Source organism: Phyllobates terribilis, unplaced genomic scaffold (genome assembly GCF_046119375.1).
Source record: "Phyllobates terribilis strain yellow unplaced genomic scaffold, ASM4611937v1 Scaffold_1__5_contigs__length_1240528914, whole genome shotgun sequence".
Lineage (NCBI taxonomy): Eukaryota > Metazoa > Chordata > Amphibia > Anura > Dendrobatidae > Phyllobates > Phyllobates terribilis.
Genome location: NW_027362761.1, coordinates 1,060,346,924 through 1,060,367,358, shown reverse-complemented (window position 1 = coordinate 1,060,367,358; position 20,435 = coordinate 1,060,346,924). Strand labels below are relative to the sequence as shown.

General features: G+C 42.1%; 1 protein-coding gene across 1 annotated transcript in view; it reads right to left on the bottom strand.

The window, feature by feature from the left end:
• Nucleotides 1-20,435, bottom strand: part of LOC141158977 (macrophage scavenger receptor types I and II-like) — a 64,597-nt gene that overhangs the window by 18,568 nt on the left and 25,594 nt on the right. The window contains exons 6-7 of the mRNA XM_073645421.1: nucleotides 10,055-10,126; nucleotides 784-837 (exon numbers count right to left, since the gene is read on the bottom strand). Of these exons, the coding sequence (XP_073501522.1) occupies nucleotides 784-837; nucleotides 10,055-10,126 (126 nt within the window). The remainder of the gene's footprint in view (nucleotides 1-783; nucleotides 838-10,054; nucleotides 10,127-20,435) is intronic.

Here is a 20,435-nt window from a genome sequence, read left to right as displayed (position 1 = left end):
TTATTTACAGCTGGTACAGTAAGTGTACCTTGGTCTAAACTGTGTGTCTCTTAATTAGGAAAATGCTAAGTGATCTCGTCTTGGGTAGTGGATACATGCGTATATAGCCCCCATGACATAATAAATGTGTCTATTTCACTTTTAGGGTTGGTCAATAAATTGCGGCTTGGGGCAATTTTGTGGTGTATATTCCACTCTACAAATCTGAATCAATTTACAGTACAATAAAATGTACAGCGTTAAATGTTTTAAAATGTTTTCAAAACCCAATCCTCATATAGCGGAAAATAATCTTCATGAAAACTCATATGTAGGGTGAAATCTGAATCAAAAATATGCTAGTAATTCCTCATTTGAAGGTTGTCCGCCACATCTGGAATAAGAGTTACAATATTTTCACTCACTCCGATTTTGACATTGTCAGTCCCCCTTAATTTGAATTAGTCTTATAGAAAAATGTGATGCACTATTCATATGGCAGAGAGGCACATGGAGTCTCCTAACTCATGTCACCCTAAACTGTTTACCAGGAACTACACCCATCTTCTCCATGAGCTGTGTCCAGTGTTGCAATTCAGTCCCATTCATGAGAGAGAGTCATTCATGGGGCAATAACAGTGACAGGTTATGGGACAACATTTCTTGGGTACAAAAAGGAAGTTTTGAAATTTTGTTCAACCTTAAAACTTTATCTTTGCATAATTCAACCACAAATCTGTGTGATATGATTTTTTTTATCCAGTACCTTTTTGGCACAGATATATATAACAGCTTCATGCTCACCTGGTAATCCTAATACTCCTGATAACCCTGGTTCTCCCTTTAACCCAGGAGGACCTGTAAATCATAATATGCATATGCATTAAAAAGTTTGCCTTTAATTAAACCCACACTTCTTATTAATTGTACAGATTGAAACCCTCTTTAACCTTTCAGACAATGGTTACTTGTTTTGTATTTATAAACAAGGATGTGCTCAGCCACTCCAGCGTCACAGAGATTCCCTTTGGCTTAGGATTTTGAGATCTGATGTATGATGGAGTCATATAGAGGTACTGGAGAGAATCAGAAATGTCTAACGTGCCTCAGGGTCTGTGCAACTTGGAGGGGTACATAAAGTCTGTTCAGCAGCACACACGGTCCCTGAGGCTCCATAATTCGACATCTGATGTAGAATGCCAAGTAAGAAATTGGAGACATTCGGAGGTACAGAAGTAACCCCAAAAGTTATAGTGCCTTATTATAGCTCTGTACAACTCATAGGTCGTATAACGTCATTATACAGTATGTTTGTGTTCAAGGGTCTTAAAAACCTGTGATTTTTATCTCTGTTAAATAGAGTGAGGAACGTCAACTAATGTAAGCTATCCTTTATATTCTGTGTTTCAAACAGATAAAAATGTGTCATTTTACATTTCAGGATTAATATGACTCACTAGCCACCATCACACTTAAACAATTTATAGTGTGTGAATAAAGGTCAAGCCTGTTGAGCACTAATGTCATTTGTCTAGCAGGAAACTATCATAATCCAGACCTGAGATGAGAATGATGGAATAGCCTGTGGCATGGAGACCGGCTAGGGACAGAGATAAGTTCACTAATTGTTTTTGCCAATATATGAGGTGAAAATGTAAAGGCTATCTCTTAGAAACACAATAAAATCCATGTTGAAGGCTGATAACATGGCTTGCTCCATACAGCCAACTTTCTTTTTTTCTACACAGACTGTTACAAATACTTTAAACTCACATTTTAAAAATGTTGCAAAAATCACTTATTTGTAATTTTAGTGCTCTGCATTGATGATCATTTGCTTAGTTGAATTTACTTTTTTTCTCTTTAGAACATACAATTGTCAAGTAAAACAAACAATCTTGGTAATACAGTATGTCAAAATTCTCAGCTCAGTGTATGAAGTATCCCAAGACAAGAGACAGTCAGCTTTAAGAAAAAAAATCAAATTTTCTGATATATGTTTGGCGATGTGTATGCCCCATGTGTCCATGTCTATCTATCTATCTACACAGACACGTGATGCATAAGTATCACCAAAGTATCATAAAATTATATATATATATGTCTATATATATATACAGTACAGACCAAAAGTTTGGACACACCTTCTTATTTAAAGATTTTTCTGTATTTTCATGACTATGAAAATTGTACATTCACACTGAAGGCATCAAAACTATGAATTAACACATGTGGAATTATATACTTAACAAAAAAGTGTGAAACAACTGAAAATATGTCTTATATTCTTGGTTCTTCAAAGTAGCCACCTTTTGCTTTGATGACTGCTTTGCACACTCTTGGCATTCTCTTGATGAGCTTCAATAGGTAGTCACCGGAAATGGTTTTCACTTCACAGGTTTGCCCTGTCAGGTTTAATAAGTGGGATTTTTTGCCTTATAAATGGGGTTGGGACCATCAGTTGTGTTGTGCAGCAATCTGGTGGATACACACTGATAGTCCTACTGAATAGACTGTTAGAATTTGTATTATGGCAAGAAAAAAGCAGCTAAGTAAAGAAAAACGAGTGGCCATCATTACTTTAACAGGAGAAGAGGCAGTGTGTCACTTACAGACAGTGTTCCCGACCTTGGCGTTTGGCCCAACTAATCGGGTGCTTTGCTGATATGTGCCTGGGCATGCTGGTGGTGGTGACGCTGATAGTTATGCTGCCCCTGTTGATTCTGGCAAGGCAGATTTTGCAAATTGTCTTGTTATGGGTCAACTGGACAGTCTTTGAAAAAGCGCCAGACCTGGAAACACCTAACCCTTGGCCTGGCAACTTCCACCGTATTGGTGTTCTGGGGAATAATTGCCCATCTTGTGTCTCTGGCTACCCCACTGCCTCTTCCTGTCTGTTGTGGTTCTGTGGATCCCTCTCCCTCTGCACTGCTGTCCTCACTCTTCATGTCACTTTCCCAGTTTGAGTCAGTGACTTCATCGTCCACCACCTCGTCTTCCACTTCCGCACCCTGGTCCTCCTCCTGACTTGCTGACTTAACAAAATCACTTTTTGGCAATTATGTCTCATCATCATCCACCTCTTGCGACAGTAATTGCAGTTTCCCACCAACGCCTTCTTGTGACCTTTGCTGCTCAAATATTTGAAAATTGCTACTTGCGATCTCCTCATGTCCTGTGTGAAATGGCCATGGTGAGAGGCCAGAATGTAGAATTGGAAATGTGAATGGCTGTTCGGAGTATCCAAGTGTGGGATCACTTGTCTCCAGCACTTGACATTGTGGAAGGAAGGAGGATCAGGGTGAAGATTATGTGACCTACTATGTGGCTACTGACACTGGGCCGTGTGGACAAAGTAAAAAGTAATGCTGGCAAACTAACTGAAAGCATTATCTGTATATGTCCCCGCTGAAAAAACTTTGTAGAATTAGTATCACAGGAAAATTTGCCCACCTCAGATGGATATAACAGCCACAAGGTATCTCTTAAAATATAACTTTTAATAAATCTCAAAAAAGTGAGTATATAGTAAATACCTCCAAAATCTGATACCAGTCCTTAATTACATCCTGTTTATATCCAAATTGACAAATACTACCTCTAAAAATATCAAACAAGAGGCAGAGGATGCCAAACAATAGCAAAAATAGTTCTAAAACATGTAATACTTAAACTGCCCTATTAGAATGCAAACATATGACCTAAAAAAAGGCCAATAATTTCCAACCAATCCTGGTCAGTAAATTAAAAAACATACAGTGTTATCAAATGTTATTAGTGACATGTGTGGATCTCACCCATTTTTTGTGCATGTGGGCATCGTTCGGGTTTCTTCATCCCCTTCAGTCCATTGGTTCCTCAGGAGAACATCTACCCTGTCATGCCTCTGGTGTTAGCTCCCACCCTAGCAAGGGCAGTACCCAAAAATGTCCTAACAATGTCACCCACAAAAAAGATCCCTCCCGACGCGTTTCTTCCTCTTTATCGGGGATTCATCAGGGGAGTGTATTTGGTATTTTTCTTGGGGGGGGCATCGGCCATACAAAAGAGCAAAAAAGTGACTCTGTGCCTCAAAGTGCCAAGTGACTTAAAAATGTGATGAACCTCACAATGGTGAGGGTCCATCTCAGTGGTACAGAGTGCTGCAACCACTATCTCCAAATGCAAAAATGGGGGATGCACACACATCAACCTTCTCTATTTAAATGCATTAATTTTTCCTCCATTTCTTAGCGTTCTATGTCATTTCCTGGGTGGAGCTTATTTCCTAGTTTAAATCCCTTGCCATAATCCATCATTTCTTTTCATGAAGTATAATATTTCACTTCCTCCAGATTAAATTTAGTAATAAACCGATATCAAATAGATTTAAATGCACTACATTTATTTCATATACTTTCATAATGATGTCATGTGACTCCGTATACTCCCATAATAATATCATGTGACCTGTCCCCCAGTCAAAAGCTGTATATTTATATTCCCCATGTGGCTTTTCTTAACCTTTTTTTATTATTATATATCTCTACTTCCGCGACCTAGGTTATTGCTAAGTCGCAACTCAAATTATTATCTTTAGTGCCCGGGACGTTTGTTTATCGTGTCCTTTCCAGGCGTCCGGAACGCATATCCTGTCATTTCCGGGCGTCTGCAACGCACATCACCTGTATTACTTCCGGCTGCCTGGGACGCATCTTGTTCGCGTCATTTCCGGGCGCCTGGAACGAACACCACTTACATCTCTTCTAGCCGCGTCATTACCGGGCGTCTGAAACGCACGCTCCGACATTTAAATAGAGAAGGTTGATGTGTGTGCATCCCCCATTTTTGCATTTGGAGATAGTGGTAGCAGCACTCTGTACCACTGAGATAGACCCTCACCATTGTGAGGTTCATCACATTTTTTAAGTCACTTGGCACTTTGAGGCACAGAGTCACTTTTTTGCTCTTTTGTATGGCCGATGCCCCCCCCCCCAAGAAAAATACCAAATACACTCCCCTGATTAATCCCCGATAAGGAGGAAGAAACGCGTCGGGAGGGATCTTTTTTGTGGGTGACATTGTTAGAACATATTTGGGTACTGCCCTTGTTAGGGTGGGAGCTAACACCAGGGGCACGACAGGGTAGATGTTCTCCTGAGGAACCAATGGACTGAAGGGGATGAAGAAACCCGAACGATGCCCACATGCACAAAAAATGGGTGAGATCCACACATGTCACTAATATTATTTGATAACACTGTATGCTTTTCATTTACTGACCAGGATTGGTTGGAAATTATTGGCCTTTTTTGTAGGTCATATGTTTGCATTCTAATAGGGCGGTTTAGGTATTACATGTTTTAGAACTATTTTTGCTATTGTTTGGCATCCTCTGCCTCTTGTTTGATATTTTAAGAGGCAGCATTTGTCAATTTGGATATGAACAGGATGTAATTAAGGACTGGTATCAGATTTTGGAGGTATTTACTATATACTCTCTTTTTAGAGATTTATTAAAAGTTATATTTTAAGAGATACCTCGTGGCTGTTATATGTTGTTAATACTGAGGAAAATTGTCTGCCGTATGTTAAGCATATTAAAGCTATTCTATTGACCACCTCAGATGGACTTGTTTCACTGTTTGAGCCATATAGTGATGCTATTGCAAGAAAACAAGACCCAACCACGTTTGGCTGTATGATGCACAACTGGTGCAGTATAAATGGCATTTAATATTTCCTGCTGAGAAAACTTTGCAGGATTTGTATAGCAGGAAAATTTGCCCACCACCTTGCGCTATATATCGATGCTATTGCAACTAACCAAGTCTGGCTATATGTTTTAACGCACAACTTGAGCAGTATAAATAGCATATAATATTTTGATGCTGAGAAAGCTTTGCAGGATTAGTATCACAGGAAAATTTGCCCATCTCAGATGGACTGGTTACACTGCTTTAGCAATATAGCGATGCTATTGCTAACTAACCAAGTCTGGCTGTATGATTTTGATGCACAACTTGTACAGTTTAAATGGCGTATAATATGCTGAGAAAACTTTGCAGAATTAGTATCACAGGAAAATTTGCTCACTTCAGATGGACTTGTTTCACTGCTTGCGCTATACAGCGATTATATTGCAATCAACCAAGTTTGGTGTATGCTTTTGACGCACAACTGGTGCAGTATAAGTGGGGTATAATATTTCCCTGCTGAGAAAACTTTGCAGGATTTGTATCGCAGAAAATTTAGCACACCTCAGATGGACTTGTTTCACTGCTTGCGCTATGTAGTAATGCTATTGCAACCAACCAATTCTGGCTGTATGCCTTTGACGCACAACTGGTGCAGTATAAATGGCATATAATATTTCCCTGCTGAGAAAACTTTGCAGGATTAGTATCGCAGGAAAATTTTCCCACCTCAGATGGACTTGCTACACTGCAGTAGCAATATAATGATGCTGTTGCTAACTAACCAAGTCTGGCTGTTTGCTTTTGATGCACAACTGGCAAAGTTTAAATGGCGTATAATATTTTGATACTGAGAAAACTTTGCAGGATTAGTATCTCAGGAAAATTTGCCCACTTCAGATGGACTTGTTACACTGCATTAGCAATATAGAGATGTTATTGCTAACCAATCGCTTTTGACGCACAATTGGCACAGTTTAAATAGCGTGTAATATTTTATGCTGAGGAAACATTGCAGGATTTGTATTGCAGGACTTGTTTCACTGCTTGTGCTATTTAACGATGATATTGCAACCAACCAAGTTTGACTCTATGGTTTTGACGCACTGATGAAATATAAGTGGCGTATAATATTTCCTTGCTGAGAAAGCTTTGCAGGATTTGTATCGCAGAAAATGTAGCACACCTCAGAAGGACTTGTTTCGCTGCTTGTGCTATATAGCGATAATATTGCAACTAACCCAGTCTGGCTGTATGCTTTTGACGCACAACTGGTGCAGTATAAATGCCATATAATATTTCCTTGCTGAGAAAACTTTGCAGGATTTGTAAAGCAAGAAATTTAGCACACCTCAGATGGACTTGTTATACTGCAGTAGCAATAAAGCGATGCTATTGCTAACCAATCGCTTTTGACGCACAACTGGTGCAGTTTAAATGGCATATAATATTTCGATGATGAGAAAACTTTGCAGGATTTGTATTGCTGTGAATTTAGCACACTTTGGATGGACTTGTTTCAATGCTTGCGCTATAGAGCAATGCTATTGCAACCAACCAAGTCTGGTTGTATGCTTTTAAAGCACAACTGGAGCAATTTAAATGGTGTATAATATTTCGATGCTGAGAAAAGTTTGCAGGATTTGTATAGCAGGAAAATTTGCTCACCTCAGATGGACTTGTTATACTGCAGTAGCAATATAGTGTTGCTATTGCTAACCAACCAAGTCTGGCTGTATGCCTTTGACACACAACTGGCATAGTTTAAATGGCTTATAATATTTTGATGCTGAGAAAACTTTGCAGGATTAATATAGCAGGAAAATTTGACCACCTCAGATGGACTTGTTACACTGCAGTAGCAATATAGTGATGCTATTGCTAACCAATCAAGTTTGGCTGTATGCTTTTAACGCACAACTGGCGTGATATAAATGGCATATAATATTTCCCTGCTGAGAAAAATTTGCAGGATTGTATCGCAGGAAATTTATCACACCCCAGATGGACTTATTTCACTATGCGGCCAGCAAATCGCAGTAATGTCACTACCAACATGACTACGGCATTACAGTGACTGGCAATCAATCCCCGCAAGTTTATTGGATGTCTAACAAGCACCAAGCATGCATGGCGGGGACTCGAGTTTGTGTGCGAGCATTCAAAAAATACTCGCCGAGTAACGTGCATCACAAGCACACTCATACTCAAGCGATTAACGAGCAGTGACGAGCATGCTCGTTCATCACTAATGATAATGTACTGAATTTGTATAGTGAGGAACTGGAGTCCTTATCAAAATATGCAACAAGTTAAGAGTAGAAAAATCTGTAAACAGGACTGATCTCAGGTTAATGGGTACTCTATGATGTATAGTCTTTATTCTTTTGATATCCAGGCAAAATCATATTTGCTTAAAATTGCAATCATTTTGTGCCCAAATTACACTCCCAGATAGCTCTCTATGTAACACTGTCCTGGCAATGAATTAGGGAACATAGTTGCTTGAGAACAGTGGTGTACTCAGGTCAAAATGGCTCCTTCAGTGGTGATAGGCGATGATCTCTGTGTTACTGCACAGGTCACACACCTTTGGTTGAACCTAGACCTACTAAAAGTGAGAAATAAAATATCCTATAATGCAAACATGAAATTTGCAAACAGTTTTTCTATTGCTTACTTTATGCTGAGTTAGTCCTGCTTTACAGGTGTATAATGTATAGCAAGTTCTTCCTTGATACAGAGACCCTGTGGGAGATTTGCTAATATCGATACATTTTCTTAGTAGTGTCCTCCACCACTTTCCATGGAGTGCACAGTTTTCATAGGTTTGGGAAAAAGCAAGATCTTCCGTTTAGAAACAACTTAACATTCACAATGTCCACACATACTGTATAGGATACATCCATGACTGGCTAGGATGTACTGTATATACTGATGTGGATGATGTTATGGATCAAATGCACACAAAGGATGCTGGATTTAGCAACTATTATGCAAGTGACTTCCAACCATGTGAAACTGAGAATGTACTATGTCTTTTTGAACTTCTGACTTGCTGACACAAAAAAATATTCTTCAGATGTCAGCATTAATGGTTTCTGGGATTCACACAGGGGCCACTTCTTCTTTTTTCATGTGATATTGGCCAGCTCATTCACATCATATATCTGTTTCATTTTGAATATTTTAATTAAGAACACCTATACAAAATATGTGGAAGGCTCAACATATGGATAAGATTAAGTATATGTGTTATGTTCATTATTACACAATATTCAAAAATATTTAAAAGACAATAATGTAAACATACAAAGATAGACATTAACAACACAGTGGATATGTGAGCAATGACACCAGCCACCCAAGTAAGATGTGGTGCAGATCAAGTAAAGTGATATATTACATCTCATATACTGTATATAGTCACAGCATTAAGGACGCATATTCACGTTAATATATGAGCCCAAGATGCTTTATAAAAGACTAACAGTAAAGAAAAAAAAATAAAGAATAAGCAGTGGTGTCACATGGTTATAAAGATGCACTGTGGCATTAAGGAACACTCACAGATCAAGGTAAATGCATAGGCATTTTTCATCAAGCTTCGAAGCTTGATGTGAAACTTGTACTGGGTGCATTTTCCTTGATAGATGAGGCTTCCTTAAAGGGAATCTGTCAGCAGGTTTTTGCAGTGCTTTTAGATTTAAAATGAAGCAGAGCTGAGAAAGCTGCCACTGCCCACACCAGGCTCTCCCTGCACAAAGTCCATGGACAGAGAGCTGCTTATCACAGGAGGGGTCGCTGCCCAACTAATGTAGTCCGGCAATGTTAATCTCTTAGTGATAAATCCTTCACAGTTAGAAAACAGCAGCATGCTCTTTGACAAATGACAAATCCCTGAATTCTGTGTTTCAGCCTCTATCTTCTGCTGTGTTCAGATTACATAGCAAAAACCTGCTGATAGATACCACCACATTTCTTTCTATTTTTTTTTCTTTGTCATTTGTCCTGTGTTGACTATCTTGGGCTCTTATGTTTACTTGAGTATCCGTCCTCAATGCTACAATATATGTGATATGTAATATATCTCTTTACTTGTTCTGCACTACATCTTACTTGGGTGGCTGGTGTCATTGCTCACCTATACACAGTATTTTCAATGTCTGACTTTGCATGTTTACTTTATAGTCTTTTAAATATTGTGAAATAATAAAAATAAGCTATATATACTTTTTCATTTGTTGAGCCTTGCACATTTTTTGTATAGGTTTTCAATATGATTGTACATATTGGTTCTTTACTTATAGCTCATACTGCTCATGTAGGTGTGAGTATTTCAAATGCTTAATTCCATCACATTTCTAAAGTACGGTAAGAAACATTAATTACTTATGTACCTCTTAATCCATACATTCCTGGGGATCCTTTTGAGCCTTGGCTTCCCTTGTCTCCTTTTGGTCCTGGAGGACCTATAATACAAAAACACAGTAATCACATTGTAGGAGCACAAAAATGACTTCAAATGAAAAGTGAGGAGGTTAGGCAATTAGGTCACCTCTCTACTCTCCAAGTATTACAAATGTTGTTAACCCCTTCAGGACCCAGCCTATTTTGACCCTAAAGACCTTGGCATTTTTGTCAATTCTGACCAGTGTCCCTTTATGAATTAAAAACTCTGGAACACTTCAACGGATCCTAGCGATTCTGAGATTGTTTTTTCGTGACATATTGGGCTTCATGTTAGTATTAAATTTAGGTCGATAATATTTGCGTTTATTTGTGAAAAAATCAAAAATATGGGAAAAATTTTGAAAATTTTGCAATTTTCAAATTTTGAATTTTTATTCTGCTAAACTAGAGAGTGATGTGACACAAAATAGTTAATAAATAACATTTCCCACATGTCTACTTTACATCAGCACAATTTTGAAAAAAAAAAAAAATTTTTGTAGGAAGTTAGAAGGGTTCAAAGTTCATCAGCAAATTTTCTTTTTTCCAGCAAAATTTGCAAAGCCATTTTTTTTAGTGACCACATCACATTTGAAGTCCCTTTGAGGGGTGTACATGACAGAAAACACCCAAAAGTGACACCATTCCAAAAACTGCACCCCTCAAGCTACTCAAAACTACATTCATGAAGATTATTAACCCTTCAGGTGCATCACAGGAACTAAAGCAAAATGGAAGAAAAAAATGAACATTTTAATTTTTCTAACAAAATTTTTTTTCTAGCCTAAATTTTTTAATTTTCACATGGGTAACAGGGTAAAATGCATCCTAAAATTTGTTGGCCATTTTCTCCTGAGTAAACCAATACCTCATATGTGGTCATAAACCACTGTTTGGGCACACGACAGGGCTCAGAAGGGAAGGAGCGCCATTTCACTTTTTGATTGGAAAATTAGCTCCAAAAGTCAAATTGCGCTCCTTCCCTTCTGAGCCCTGCCATGCGCCCAAACAGTGGTTTATGACCACATATGAGGTATCGGTGTACTCAGGAGAAATTGCCCAACAAATTTTAGGATGCATTTTATCCTGTTACCTATGTGAAAATTAAAAAAAATAGGCTAAAAGAATTTTTTTGTAAAAAAAAAAAGGATTTTTAATTTTTACGGATTAATTTGTGAAGCACCTGGGGGTTCCAAGTGCTCACTATGCATCTAGATAGGTGCCTTGGGGGGTCTAGTTTCCAAAATGGGGTCACTTGTGGGGGAGCTCAAATGTTTAGGCACACAGGGCCTCTCCAAACGCAACATGGTGTCCGCTAACAATTTGAGCCGAAATTGTTAGCGGACACCATGTTGCGTTTAAAGAGCTCCTGTGTGCCTAAACATTGGAGCTCCCCCATAAGTGACCCCATTTTGGAAACTAGACCCCCCAAGGCACCTATCTAGATGCATAGTGAGCACTTGGAACCCCCAGGTGCTTCACAAATTGATTCGTAAAAATGAAAAAGTGGAAAAAAAAATACTTTTTCATTTTTACGGATTAATTTGTGAAGCACCTGGGGGTTCCAAGTGCTCACTATGCATCTAGATAGGTGCCTTGGGGGGTCTAGTTTCCAAAATGGGGTCACTTGTGGGGGAGCTCCAATGTTTTGGCACACAGGGCCTCTCCAAACGCAACATGGTGTCCGCTAACAATTTCGGCTCAAATTGTTAGCGGACACCATGTTGCGTTTAAAGAGCTCCTGTGTGCCTAAACATTGGAGCTCCCCCATAAGTGACCCCATTTTGGAAACTAGACCCCCCAAGGCACCTATCTAGATGCATAGTGAGCACTTGGAACCCCCAGGTGCTTCACAAATTGATTCGTAAAAATGAAAAAGTGGAAAAAAAAATACTTTTTCATTTTTACGGATTAATTTGTGAAGCACCTGGGGGTTCCAAGTGCTCACTATGCATCTAGATAGGTGCCTTGGGGGGTCTAGTTTCCAAAATAGGGTCACTTGTGGGGGAGCTCCAATGTTTTGGCACACAGGGCCTCTCCAAACGCAACATGGTGTCCGCTAACAATTTCGGCTCAAATTGTTAGCGGACACCATGTTGCGTTTAAAGAGCTCCTGTGTGCCTAAACATTGGAGCTCCCCCATAAGTGACCCCATTTTGGAAACTAGACCCCCCAAGGCACCTATCTAGATGCATAGTGAGCACTTGGAACCCCCAGGTGCTTCACAAATTGATTCGTAAAAATGAAAAAGTGGAAAAAAAAATACTTTTTCATTTTTACGGATTAATTTGTGAAGCACCTGGGGGTTCCAAGTGCTCACTATGCATCTAGATAGGTGCCTTGGGGGGTCTAGTTTCCAAAATGGGGTCACTTGTGGGGGAGCTCCAATGTTTTGGCACACAGGGCCTCTCCAAACGCAACATGGTGTCCGCTAACAATTTCGGCTCAAATTGTTAGCGGACACCATGTTGCGTTTAAAGAGCTCCTGTGTGCCTAAACATTGGAGCTCCCCCATAAGTGACCCCATTTTGGAAACTAGACCCCCCAAGGCACCTATCTAGATGCATAGTGAGCACTTGGAACCCCCAGGTGCTTCACAAATTGATTCGTAAAAATGAAAAAGTGGAAAAAAAAATACTTTTTCATTTTTACGGATTAATTTGTGAAGCACCTGGGGGTTCCAAGTGCTCACTATGCATCTAGATAGGTGCCTTGGGGGGTCTAGTTTCCAAAATGGGGTCACTTGTGGGGGAGCTCCAATGTTTTGGCACACAGGGCCTCTCCAAACGCAACATGGTGTCCGCTAACAATTTCGGCTCAAATTGTTAGCGGACACCATGTTGCGTTTAAAGAGCTCCTGTGTGCCTAAACATTGGAGCTCCCCCATAAGTGACCCCATTTTGGAAACTAGACCCCCCAAGGCACCTATCTAGATGCATAGTGAGCACTTGGAACCCCCAGGTGCTTCACAAATTGATTCGTAAAAATGAAAAAGTGGAAAAAAAAATACTTTTTCATTTTTACGGATTAATTTGTGAAGCACCTGGGGGTTCCAAGTGCTCACTATGCATCTAGATAGGTGCCTTGGGGGGTCTAGTTTCCAAAATGGGGTCACTTGTGGGGGAGCTCCAATGTTTCGGCACACAGGGGCTGTCCAAACACGACATGGTGTCCGCTAACAAATTGGAACCATGTTGCGTTTGGAGAGCACCTGTGTGTGTAAACATTGGAGCTCCCCCATAAGTGACCCCATTTTGGAAACTAGATCCCCCAAGGCACCTATCTAGATGCATAGTGAGCAGTTGGAACCCCCAGGTGCTTCACAAATTGATTCGTAAAAATGAAAAAGTGGAAAAAAAATACTTTTTCATTTTTACGAATCAATTTGTGAAGCACTTGGGGGTTCCAAGTGCTCACTATGCATCTAGATAGGTGCCTTGGGGGTTCTAGTTTCCAAAATGGGGTGACTTGTGGGGGAGCTCCAATGTTTCGGCACACAGGGGCTGTCCAAACACGACATGGTGTCCGCTAACAAATTGGAACCATGTTGCGTTTGGAGAGCACCTGTGTGTGTAAACATTGGAGCTCCCCCATAAGTGACCCCATTTTGGAAACTAGATCCCCCAAGGCACCTATCTAGATGCATAGTGAGCAGTTGGAACCCCCAGGTGCTTCACAAATTGATTCGTAAAAATGAAAAAGTGGAAAAAAAATACTTTTTCATTTTTACGAATCAATTTGTGAAGCACTTGGGGGTTCCAAGTGCTCACTATGCATCTAGATAGGTGCCTTGGGGGTTCTAGTTTCCAAAATGGGGTGACTTGTGGGGGAGCTCCAATGTTTCGGCACACAGGGGCTGTCCAAACACGACATGGTGTCCGCTAACAAATTGGAACCATGTTGCGTTTGGAGAGCCCCTGTGTGTAAACATTGAAGCTCCCCCACAAGTGACCCTATTTTGGAAACTAGACCCCCCAGGGAACTTATCTAGATGTAGTGTATGTGAGTTTGGTGTGTGGTGTGGTGTATACACCACACACACACAAACAACCTCACATACACTACAACACACACACCAACCTGACATAGGTTGGTGTGTGTTGTAGTGTACGTGAGGTTGTTGTGTGTGTGCGTGATGTTTTGTATGTCATGCTAGTGTGGGTGAGTTCTGTAGGGAAGGTCAGGATGTGTTTAGTCCGGGGACATGTGATGAATTTTGAAACATTCATTCAAACACAGTCCCGGTTTATCAGGACACGTTTCACATTGGAAACGGGTGACCTTTCTTATCCCCCTTTTATGGCAGACCCGGCACCTTTTTCTTACCGTGACCTCACCAGGAAAATGTTGCCCTGGTACCACACGGGAGACTCGAGTTCCAGGGGTGCTGGGGCCCGCTTCTTCTTCGCTTCTAAAAATCAGGGCCTTTATCACTGCCTCCTGGAAGTTGAGGAAGGTGTTGGTGGTCTGGCCTGCACATCGTGACAGCACGTATGCATTATACAGTGCCATTTGAACGATGTGCACGGCCAGTTTTTTATACCAGACTTTCACCTTCCTCATCGCACTGTAGGGCTGGAGGACTTGATCAGAAAGATCAACTCCCCCCATGTGCTTGTTGTACCCCAGGGCACAGTCCGGTTTGCGGACCGGTGCTGGGGTACCTCTAACGTTGGTGGCCGTGGTGCCGGGACCATGGATTGTGGTCAAGAAAAAGACGTCCCTTTTGTCTTTGTACTTCACCACAACCATGTTGCCGCTACATTGAGCTCGGCTCTCACCCTTTGGGAAAACCTGCTCAATTAGCGTCAAAGGGAGACCCCTCTTGGTTCTGCGCACAGTACCGCAAGCGGCGGTAGCTCTGGCAGAGAGGGACTGAAATAGGGGAATGCTTGTATAAAAGTTATCAACGTATAGATGGTAACCTTTATCAAGCAGTGGGCGGATCAAATCCCACACTATTTTCCCACTTACCTTCAGAGCAGGTGGACATTCTGGGGGCTGAATCCTCGAATCCTTTCCTTCGTAAACTCTAAAGCTGTGAGTGTACCCTGAGGCACTCTCGCACAGCTTGTAGAGCTTTATTCCGTACCTGGCCCTCTTACTGGGCAGGTATTGTCGGAATTGAAGCCTCCCTTTGAAGTGGATGAGGGATTCATCCACAGAAATTTCCCTTTGGGGAACGTACACTTCAGCAAACTTGTTGCTGAAGTGTTCTATGACCGGACGAATTTTGAACAGTCTGTCAAAATTCGGGTCATCGCGGGGAAGGCTGTCCGTGTTATCCCTGAAATGCAAAAATTTGTGAATGACCTCAAATCTTTTGCGGGTCATCACCATTCCGAACACTGGAGTTTGATATAAAATATCGGTACTCCAGTATTGACGGATTTCTGGTTTCTTCACAATCCCCATGTGAAGTACCAGTCCCCAATATTTTAACATTTCTACTGAGTCAACGGGACTCCAAGTAGAAAACATTGAATTTGGGTTTGCAGACAAAAATTGTTGGGCGTAAATGTTAGTCTGCTCCACCATGAGACTGACAATGGCCTCAGAGAAATAGACTTTGAAAAAGTCTATTTCCCTGAGGTTTGCTGTCTCGAACTGGATTCCTGATTGGGGAAGGAAATCAGGAATCCGCGGAGCGTAATTTTCAGGGACGGGGGTCCACACCGGGGCACTGGTGCTAGGTTGGGCTTGACTAGCACCAGGTTGAGGGTTACTTACAGATGGCTGTGGGTCTTCTTCCACGGCCTCCGGACGATGCCTTGACCTCTGACGTCGTCTTGGTGCCGGCTCGGTGTCACTGGAGGAGGAAGAATGAGAGGAATAGAGGAACGTGGGGTCCTCTCCCTCACTATCAGCTTCGGAGGCAATAAATGAATATGCCTCCTCAGCTGAGTACGCCCTAGGGCGGGACGGGCGGGACATTTTGTGTGCTGTGGGGAAAAAAAAAATCTAAACTTTATTATTAGTATGAGTGTACGTGTGTATGTGTGAGTGCTTGGTGTAAATCACGTGTGGAGGCGTACGGGGCGCAGGAGGGGGCGCGCTCAGGCGTACGGGGCGCAGGAGGGGGCGTGCTCAGGCGTACGGGGCGCAGGAGGGGGCGCGCTCAGGCGTACGGGGCGCAGGAGGGGGCGTGCTCAGGCGTACGGGGCGCAGGAGGGGGCGCGCTCAGGTGCACGGGGCGCAGGAGGGGGCGCGCTCAGGCGCACGGGGCGCAGGAGGGGGCGCGCTCAGGCGCACGGGGCGCAGGAGGGGGCGCGCTCAGGCGCACGGGGCGCAGGGGGGGGCTGAGGAGATAGAAGAGCCAACAGCAGCAGGGGGGGTATCACTGGGGCAGAAGGGGCAGAAAGGGGGGCAGGAGCCGGCAGCAGCAAGGGGGGTAGGGGCCGGCAGGCAGTAGCTGGCAGCAGCAGGGGGGGTGATCACTCGGACGGGGGAGGGGGCGGGTGATCACTGGGGGGGTGAGATCACTAGGACTGGGGGATGGTGGGTGAGATCACTAGGACTGGGGGATGATGGTGTGATCCCTGGGACTGGGGGATGGTGGTGTGATCACAGGCACAGGAGATTTACACTGAGTCTGCTGCTGCCTGTGATCACAGTCCACCGGCTGTCAGAAGGAGAGCAGCAGCCGGTGGATGAAGACGTGGGAGAGGGAGGGAGCGGAGGTCGGGGTACAGGTGAGAAATTGGGACTGGGGTGGAAGGGGGGTGGAAGGGGGGTGGAGGGGGGGTGGGGGGGAAGTGGGGGCTGGAAATCTGATAAGGGGGGGGATACTACCGGCAGCGGATCAGCAGCGGAGGCAGCAGCGGGTGCAGGGGGTCGGCGGCAGATCAGCAGCGGTGGCAGCGGCGGGTGCAGAGGATCGGTGGCGGCGATGGAGGTGGCAGACGATCGGCGGCGGGGCAGATGATCTGTGGCAGCAGCGGATCGGCGTGACCAAACTCCTCTGGCTCCACGGAAGGGATGGATCTGGAAAGTTTGGTCAGCCATAGTAAATACACCGCTCGACATCTGATTGGAGCTAGTGTCCATGTGACGCTAGCCCCCAATCAGATCTGGGGGGGTGACACAGAGGTGACACTCCCCCCAGCCAATGGCTGATGCTATAAGCATCAGGCCATGCCCAGAAAGTAAATATTTCACCAATTTCCATTGGTGAAATATTTCATTCATTCCGATTGGCAGTTTCACTAAAAGTGAAAGTGAAACTGCCAATCGGAGGGGTTTTAGGCACGGGGGGGTTAATCCACCCCCTGTGGGGTCAACTACAGGTTGTCTAGTTGCAGTAGCAACTGTGACACCTGAGCGACCCCGCTCGCGGGCGCTGCAGGGGCTCTTTCCCTCCATGTCACACACGCTGTGACATGGGTCGGGAACGAACTGTTTTCCATGTCACAAACGGTGTGACACGGGTCGGGAAGGGGTTAATACATATAAATAAAATTAAGTAATGTCTGTAGCAAGACACAATGGGCCCATACGCAGCTATCTTTTATATGCATATTGATGCTTAGCCTTCACATATATTACCTTGAGTTGCTGGTTCTAGTACAATGAGCTATTCAAGAGTTGATGTCTTTGAATATGAACTTATCTTTAGACAAACCTCAGTCTTTGTCTCATTGTCTTTTTTGACATCTACTCTTTATCTCTATTTGGATTGTTCCTCCTACCTTGTTTTTAGGGCTCGCTAAATATATATATATGTATATATATATATATATATATATATATATATATATATATATATATATATATATACACATACAGCTCTGGCAAAAATTAAGAGACCACTGCAAAATTTTCATTTTCTCAGATTTTTCATCAGAGAAGATTACCTTATTCCAGTCCTCTATTGTCCAATCCTTATGGTCTTTGGCAAACTTCAGCCTGGCTCTCCTTTGCTTCTCATTGATGAAAGGCTTTTTTCTAGCTTCACATGACTTGAGGCCTCTAGGAGCCTGTTACCAACTGTTCTTGCCGTGCACTTCACCCCAGCTGCCATTTGCCATTCCTTTTGTAGGTCACTCGATGTCATCCTGCGGTTGCTGAGTGACATTTGAATAAGATGACGGTCATCCTGGTCAGTGGAGAGTCGCTTTCGCCCTCTGCCGGTCTGTAGCTTTGTTTTCCCCAATGTCTGCTGCTTGACCTTGTTGTAATGGACTGCCGTCTTCGAAATTTTAAGGATGGAGACAACATGACGCTCACTGTATCCCTCTGCTAGTAAAGCCAGAATTGAGCCCTTCTTTTCCTCACTCAAGACTTTTCTTTTCAACTCCTTTGGCATGGTTACAAGTTATTTTTTCATTCAAATTACTTTTGGGCTATTCCTAGCACTTGTTTTGCCATCCAGCTTGTCCTATTGCAAGAGGATTGTGAAGACCACAGCAGTGTTGTTTATACTTTCCCTCGTTACATAAGATTTGGTTCAGGTGATCACCTAATCAGAAGCACATTAAGTAGAATGAGGTGGACGGTGGTTGGAATTCAACTGACACTGGAATGGAATGGCTGTCAGACATGTAGAGGTGGTGATTTTTAGAAAACTATGCAGTGGTCTCTTAATTTTTGCCAGAGCTGTATATATATATATATATATATATATATATATATATATATATATGGTGCTGGCCAAAAGTATTGGCACCCCTGCAAGTCTGTCAGATAATACTCAGTTTCTTCCTGAAAATGATTGCAATCACAAATTCTTTGGTATTATTATCTTCATTTAATTTGTCTTCAATGAAAAAAACACAAAAATAATTGTCCTAAAGCCAAATTGGATATAATTCCACACCATACCTAAAAAAGGGGGTGGACAAAAGTATTGGCACCCTTTGAAAAATCATGTGATGCTTCTCTAATTCGTGTAATTAACAGCACCTGTAACTTACCTGTGGCACCTAACAGGTGTTGGCAATAACTAAATCACACTTGCAGCCTGTTAACATGGATTAAAGTTGACTCAACCTCTGTCCTGTGTCCTTGTGTGTACCACATTGAGCATGGAGAAAAGAAAGAAGACCAAAGAACTGTCTGAGGACTTGAGAAACCAAATTGTGAGGAAGCATGAGCAATCTCAAGGCTACAAGTCCATCTCCAAAGACCTGAATGTTCCTGTGTCTTCCGTGCGCTGTGTCATCAAGAAGTTTAAAGCCCATGGCACTGTGGCTAACCCCCCTAGATGTGGACGGAAAAGAAAAATTGAAGAGAGATTTCAACGCAAGATTGTGCGGATGGTAGTGTTGAGCGATACCTTCCGATATCAGGAAATATCGTATCGGATTGGATCGGACCGATACTCAAAAAGTATCGGATATCGCCGATTCCGATACCGGAAACCAATGCAAGTCAATGGGACACTAATATCGGAATGAAAATAAACCCTTTCTTTCCTTGTAGGTTAATTCTACATGAAGTAAAACAACTAAGAATAATGTAGAATGTATTATGCGAAAAGCCGGCAATTCATCAGCGCATACACCGGTACCCGACAATTTACAACAGAAAGAATAGAGCTTCACACATAGATTAGATAGATAGAAACATGTCAGTCACATATATATGAAGTACAGTGACAGTGTTGCTTACTGTACTTGTCATTTAGTGTAAAGGATTTATTAAAAAAAATAATAGTGTTTTCATGCACCGTCTCTTTAAAAAAGCCGGCCGGCAATTCAGCATCTGTACCCGACAATTTATAACAGACAGAATAGAGCTTCACACATAGATTAGATAGATAGAAACAAGTCAGTCACATATATATGAAGTACAGTGACAGTGTTGGTTACTGTACTTGTCATTTAGTGTAAAGGATTTATTTAAAAAAATAATAGTGTTTTCATGCACCGTCTCTTTAAAAAAGCCGGCCGGCAATTCAACATCTGTACCCGACAATTTAGAATAGAAGGAATAGAGAATCATACATAGATTAGATAGATAGAAACATGTCAGTCACATATATAAGAAGTACAGTGACAGTGTTGATTACTGTACTTGTCATTTAGTGTAAAGGATTTATTTAAAAAAATAATAGTGTTTTCATGCACCGTCTCTTTAAGAAAGTCGGCCGGCAATTCAGCATCTGTACCCGACAATTTAGAATAGAAAGAATAGAGAATCATACATAGATTAGATAGATAGAAACATGTCAGTCACATATATATGAAGTACAGTGACAGTGTTGATTACTGTACTTGTCATTTAGTGTTAAAATAAAGGATTTATTTTAAAAAAAATTGGCGTGGGGTTCCCCTTAATTTTAGTCTCTAGCGGAGGTTAAGCAGACAGCTGGGGCAGATGTTTGAAGCC